At 41.8% G+C, this 6,739-nt stretch overlaps 1 protein-coding gene and 1 long non-coding RNA gene across 3 annotated transcripts in view; one reads left to right on the top strand and one right to left on the bottom strand.

The window, feature by feature from the left end:
- The first annotated feature begins 1,231 nt into the window (after window positions 1–1,231).
- Window positions 1,232–6,739, top strand: part of LOC107834004 (uncharacterized) — a 20,367-nt gene continuing 14,859 nt past the window's right edge. For both annotated transcript variants that reach the window (XR_001659780.1, XR_001659779.1), the window contains exon 1: window positions 1,232–1,344. This is a non-coding gene — a long non-coding RNA (uncharacterized LOC107834004). The remainder of the gene's footprint in view (window positions 1,345–6,739) is intronic.
- Window positions 4,767–6,739, bottom strand: part of LOC103156760 (B2 bradykinin receptor) — a 5,029-nt gene continuing 3,056 nt past the window's right edge. The window contains exon 2 of the mRNA XM_007578921.2: window positions 4,767–5,964. Coding sequence (XP_007578983.1) covers window positions 4,926–5,964 — 1,039 coding nt within the window. The 3' untranslated portion in view covers window positions 4,767–4,925. The remainder of the gene's footprint in view (window positions 5,965–6,739) is intronic.

The following is a 6,739-nucleotide window of genomic DNA, read 5'->3' as shown; positions in this document are numbered from 1 at the left end:
CGGGCCACCAGGCCACTGCGCCGCCGTGCCGGGCCACCAGGCCACTGCGCCGCCTGCCGTCTTCCTCTGGTTTCACTCAAAGAGTGAAACTTCTAAAGCAGCTGAAGGTTAAATGCCTCTGTTGCTTTAATGTCACAGTTTGAATTATACATGTGAAGAGATAAACGCTGAGGGGATAATGATGGTTTATCTATCAAAACACATAAAACACAGCTGCTGCTAATGAGGGTAACCATAGCAGCAGATAAAAAACACAGACTGTGAGCCATATAGAAACTACATCCAGAAACAATGTTAGTATATATTAACAAGAAACTATAACTAAATTTCTATTCTTCAATAAACATAAAATATGACATAATAAACATAAAGAAAATAAAACATCTTCCAGTTTTAATTGGTTTTATGTAAAGTTGATGTAAAGCTGGACAGAAGCAGAGAACTAAACACTCATAGGGTTTATGTTTTCACAACAAAACATCATGGATGCAAACATATTAATGTCTGTAGTTACCCAGAAGGCTTTGTGAGGTTTGTGCTCAGGCTGAACAGCAGGTGGCAGTAGCATGTAGCATCCACTCTTCTGTCTGGTGTGTTCCTGAGGTCTGGAGGTTAAACTGGATGAGTTTCTATTTGTTCTTTCTGCAGCTGAAAACCTGAACTTTTAGTTATGATCTGTGCTCTCTTGTGGGAAGATGGTCGGTCTGCTGCCTTGCAGGAAGAAGGTTGTGGGTTTGAATCCCAGTTTGGGGTCTTTCTGCATGCAGTTAGCATGTTTTCCCTGCGCATGTGGTTCTGAAGGGCACTTCTCCACACAGACAGAAATATTCATGTTAGGGTAACAACTCTTTCTAAATCCCCATTAGGTGTGTGTGTGTGTGTGTGTGTGTGTGTAGTATCCACTCTTTGTGCCCATTCAGGACGGAAACTCAGATTTAATCCAACACTTTGCCTTCGCTCCATATGCAGCCAAACCGCTTTTCTTCTAATGTCTCTAAAATATATTGTTTTGTAAATGAAAGCTTCATAATTATTTAGTTCTTCTAAGTTCTTAAAAACAGAGAACTTATTGAAATCAGGAAGAGATAAATGTTATTTTGGCTTCCAGAGAGAGAAACCCAGTCGATGATGTGCTCGTTTAATGCCTTGCCACATAAACATGACCTGCACAATGATTTGCTCAGGATTTCACTTTCATTGTAGATTCTTCAGTTTGTTTGTTCTGCAGGTCAGAAGGAAGCAGATTCTGTGTTTCTGTGTTTTGCTTCAGGTCCTCTAGAGTTCAGATTGTCTTCAGATGTGGTTCCATGTTGTGCGTTTCGCTGGGTTTCATCCAAACCAGAGGTGATGACATCAGTTTTGTTTCTGCTGCAGTTTTATCACTACAATCTCTTCAGCTGATAAATCCAGTGACTCCAGTTATGGCTAATAGTGACCTGATGAGGAGCATTTGTGTTTCTGAGGTTTATTTCATCTCTGACAAATATTCACTAACAGTAAAAACTGTCAATGGGACTCAATTAGCATTTTAAAGCAGTTGGTTGCATGGTCTATAATTAATTAATCACATTTTAACCAAAAACCGTGTATCTACAAATTAAGCATCATTTTCAATTAAAAAAAAACATTTTGCTGCTAAATTACTGAATAAATAAATAGATGAGCTCAACAATAAAGATATTTATAGTTTTAATCTTCAGGTTCTTCAACCAGCAGATTGGAGCAGTTTGTCTTTCTAGAGTTTCGGAAATGTGGACTGTAGTCTGACATTAGCGTTAGCTGCTACATGTTAGCATTGAGATGCTACCTTAGGCTTGAGTAGCTTTGATAGGCTAACTGTTGTTAGTGTTTCCGCTCTGAAACCGATCTGATCTGTTTAGCTCCTGACGTGCAGATTTCCACTACAAGCTGAGACCTTTTATCAAGCAATTTGAACAAGTTGAAGCAAATTCAGGTTCTTGTGTCAGGTGTTGATGACGTCACGAGAGGCAGAAGAACACGACTGACCAGGAAACACTGGAAAATATCCATGTGGATGAGTCATTTCTGAGAGATTCTGAAGGATTATAGTTTTCGGTATACTTCTAAATCTGCTCCTTAGTCGCATATTTTCGGGGTCACTACTGCCTCTAGTGGTGTGGAGGTGGTAACACAAATAATATAATTATATTACTAAATCAGAATACCGCAAAGTCTTTATTATTTATTATTAATTTTTCATTCTCTTAAGAATGTAGAGCTAATTAAATGATCTAAACAAGACCTTAAAGTGGTTCCAGTTTCTCTCGATGGCCAACCTGTTGAAACTGGTAAATTTTAAATACCTTGGGTCGTTCCTGGACAGTCAGCTCAACTTTGCTGAAAACACTGACTATATTTTGAAGAACTGTTCTCAGAGACTCTACCTTTTAAGAAGACTTAGTGACCTTGGGGTGACCCAACTAGTCTCTAGATGGGTTAGGTTACCCCTAGACTCTAGTCTAGGGTCATCCCTACACTAGAGTCTAGACTAGACTAGAGTCTAGGGGTGACCTAACTAGACTCTAGTTGGGTCTCCCCTAAGTCTTGAATTTGGGGGGAAAAATAATATTTTATTTATGACTACAGAAGGGTTCAGTGAATGCACATATCAAACTGGTGGGTTTGGTACCTCAAAAAAAATTAAGAACCACTGTGCTAGAATGATTCTGCCACCGTTATGGATGCCACGGGGATTACTAAACAGATGCAAGCAGTGATGAAGATCATGATGACCTTCAGAGGCTTAGCTAAAACTAATCAGTTTGTGGATGATGCAGCAGGAAGCTCCAGACCAGAGCAGAATGGGTTTCAGAACAGATTAAAATACTTCTCTGGCCCTTCTTCCTGTAAAGATCATCAGTGTTATTATCTTCATGACATGTTGACTGAAAACGATCAGTGAGGAAGTTTGATGATGAAATGATCCAGATCTGCCTTTCCAAATGGTCTGAAATCATTCCCATACATCTCTCCAATGTTTCACTGCATTAGAAGCAGAACTTTAATTATTGTGAATGACGTCAGAATGTAACATATTTAGGATTCATTTGTTTTTACTGTTGAGGAGAAGATGAGTGAAACATCTGATACTGATGTCTGTATGAGGATTGGCTCAGTTTGGTGTGATCGTTTTCCTACCTCTGGATGGTAGCAAACTCCTTCCAGGTCTGTGTGAAATATGCATCAACAGGCTTTAGTGGAACACAGACACATCCATGGCAGTGGTAGAGGATTCTGGGAAATAGTCTGGGTTGACTGTATGTAGCTTCATATTGTGAAAACGAACATAAAGAAGCTCATTTCTTCCTTTCCTGATGAGTTTGCTTCCTTTTCCTGTTGTTCACTTTGGCCCTTCAGGTTCTGAGGAGCTTTCAAGAATTTATCAAACATTTATGTGTTTCAGCTAAATCTGCATTTGGGTTTCAGCCGTTGGATACGTTTTATTTATCCTGGAGTTTCCAGCTGTTTAATTTACTCTGTCATCACGATACTCAGTCATTCCATGTTTATAAAAGCTGGATAACATTTTTTCTACGTATTCTTACTGAATCAACACCAGATGCGTCACAGAGTCTCAGAGCTCAGCTTATGAAATGTTGGAAGATTTTCTGGAGTGAAGCTGCTTTTTGGCTCCTCTGCAGACATTTGAGTCACCAGGTGATGAATCAGGATCAAATAATGTTTGAATCAACACTTGAAATCACAAGAATTAATGGGTCTAAAACATGCAGCGTGCACTAACTTTTCTAATCTGTATTTTCCCCCAGAGCGGAAGTGTTTTACTTTGCCATAGAGCCTCACTTCCTGTTTCATCAAATTGTTGACAGCTCTGACAAAAACAGACTCCAGCTCTGTGTTGGTCGGACAATCGGAAACGAAGTCGCCTGCAGTCTGCAGGCTCCGTTAACTTTAACGTGTTCTAACTGATGCGTACGTAGTACCTGGTTTTCTGTTGGATCGGAAGCCAAAATGGATCTGTTGTGTTTTGGATTTTATGCAGTTCTGACCAGGAAAGCATCCAAGTTAAAACAAACACAAAATGTGTGAACATAAAGGCAGAAATCATTAAATATGACCCTGATACATCAGCATTGGAGTAAATATGGCTGCAGATAGAGCCGGTAAATAAAACGGAGTTAGTAGAAAATAAACGCTGCCTTTTCTGCAGATATTTTTCCATTTGAGGTTCTTTGCTTGCATCACATTTTATTTTCACAACTATTTTCATCCCTAGTGTATGTGGTCAGGCCAGTCTTCCTGTTTGCCGTACCGTCTCCATTATTCGGGCCGGCTGGGTTGCGCCCTCGCCCACAGCCCACAGTGAGTTGACGCTGCGCCGTCAGACGCTGTGTGGATAGAAATGTAAAACGAGACAGTTGATGTGCGCTGACCACAAACTAGCATGCTTGTGTGTCACAGTTGGAAAATCTGCTGTAACTGCAGAGGATGAGTCAGAGGCAGCAGAAAAACACTCAGCCAGCCGGTGGCCAGTTCCCGTACTTACCTCAGCCATTTAAAGCCACTATGGATTTTTTGTTTGCTTGTGGTTGTAGTGCATATTTCATTTAAGGCTTTCTCAATGAGAAAAGCAACTTTATTTAGTTTTCACTTACTACTCTCTAAACCTGAGTATGGAAAGCTTTTTTACAGACATTATTTCACAGAAACTGTTCACTTCATCTAAGTCACTTCTATATTTGCAGCACATGAACACATCTTCAATCAAAAATTACTCAACAGTGAAAAACAAAACTTATACTTTATAGTTTATAATAATAAAACCAAAGGATTTTGTTTTGAAATGCAACAGTTTCCTGCAAGTAACATAAAAACCGTATACAGTTTATTATCATATGAACACATATTTACATCTCTGCTGAGCAGCTCATCGTTTGGTGGATGTTTCAGACTAAAGTCTTGAGTGTGGAGGATAAATTGGAGCGAGTGGACTCAGACGTCGTCGTTCTCTTGATCCTCCACTGTTTCATGAGTTCCCGAACTTTCTTCCTGAAGTTCTTCCCGACGATGACGTACAGCACTGGGTTCAGGACGCTGTTGAAGAAGCCCAGGTAGGTGAAGATCTGGTTGCAGATGTCCAGGGCGGACGACAGCTGGCACCCTCCCAGGACTTGGACCCGCTCCAGGATGTTCAGGATGGTGACCAGGTGGAACGGCACCCAGCAGAGGAGGAAGGCCAGCAGGACCACCAGAACCAAGATGGTGGCCTTCTGCTCTGTCTTCTCAGCGTTGAACCTTTCTATCGACTGCTTCTTCAGCGCCCGGATGATCCTCAAAGTGCAGAACAAGATGATGGAAACAGGAATGACGAAGCTGAGAACCAGCAGCATCCAGTCATAGAGGATCTCTACGGTCAGGTTCGGGTATTCCAGGTAGCAGGCGTAAACTCCATACTCAGGAAAATGTCTCACCTTCCTGAAGATGAATGTGGGAATGCTGAGCAACAAGCCGAAGCCCCACGTTAGCAGGCATCCTAGCTTAGCATACTTTGGCCTGCGCATCCTTCCATGCGACAAAGCATGCACCAGCGCCACATACCGGTCTATGCCTACCAGAACCAGGAAGTAGATGCTGCAGTAGACATTTATCTTGATGCCCACATTGACGACTTTGCACATGAACTGTCCGAAAGGCCAGTCGAACTGATTGTAAATGTTGACGGCCCAGAAGGGCAAACAGGACACCAGAACCAGGTCGGCAGCAGCCAGGTTGCTCAGGTAGATCTCGGCCACGGTGCAGGGCTTCTTGTGGAGGATGAAGACCATCAGGACGAACAGGTTGAAGAAGATTCCCAGAATGCTGATGGTCAGAATGTAGACCGGCGCTCCGCTGGCCAGCCAGTCCCAGGCCTCCGGGTTGGGACAGCCCGTAACGTTGGCGCCGTCATGGTCGCCGTACAGCGCCGTGGCGTTGAGCTCAGGGAAGCTGCAAAGAAAATAATATACAACACAAACTGTTTAATATTGGAAAGAGATATTATAAGGTTCACTGGTTTCAAATGAACAGACATCCCTGCATTTTGTCATATTACAAACATTTAATTTATATTTTATGTGACAGAACAAGTAGTACATAAAAGTTAACTGGAAGGAAAAGGAAGCATGGAAAAGTTTATAAATAACAATCTTTAAATCTTTGTTTTCAGCCCCTTTACTGTGACACCAAAATAAAAATCTGAACATCTCTGTTCAGTCAGCAACCACTGCAAACATCTCCGACTGGAAGAGGAGAGCATTAACCAGAGAAATGGCTAATCACAGTAGATCTGGAGGAGCTGCAGAGATCCACGGCTCAGGTGGGAGAATCTCTCTGTGGGACACCGACTGAAAGTCTGCTTCAAGTTCTGGAGGAAACAGTGAACATGTGGAAGACGCTGCTCTGACCAGATGAGATTGTTTTATATTTTTAGTTTTATTTTAGTGACTTCAGAAATATTCTGCTTTATTATGAGAGCTAAAATGCCTCATGTTCCCAAACAAACTGTCGATTTTCTCACTACATGTTCTGGTCCTGGGATCTGCTGTGGAAATCTGGATTCATATTAATGACAGTCAGTAGAGCTGCTGCAGAAACAGAAACATTTTAAACCCAAACAGAACCAGAGGCTCAAACAGAACCACAGAGCCTCAAACAGAACCAGAGCCTCAAACAGAACCACAGAGCCTCAAACAGAACCACAGAGAGATTCTCCCACCTGAGC

The sequence above is a fragment of the Poecilia formosa genome, unplaced genomic scaffold (assembly GCF_000485575.1).
Source record: "Poecilia formosa unplaced genomic scaffold, Poecilia_formosa-5.1.2 Scaffold498, whole genome shotgun sequence".
Classification (NCBI taxonomy): domain Eukaryota; kingdom Metazoa; phylum Chordata; class Actinopteri; order Cyprinodontiformes; family Poeciliidae; genus Poecilia; species Poecilia formosa.
The sequence above is the reverse complement of the archived record's forward strand: the minus strand, read 5'-3'. Positions and strand labels throughout refer to the sequence as shown.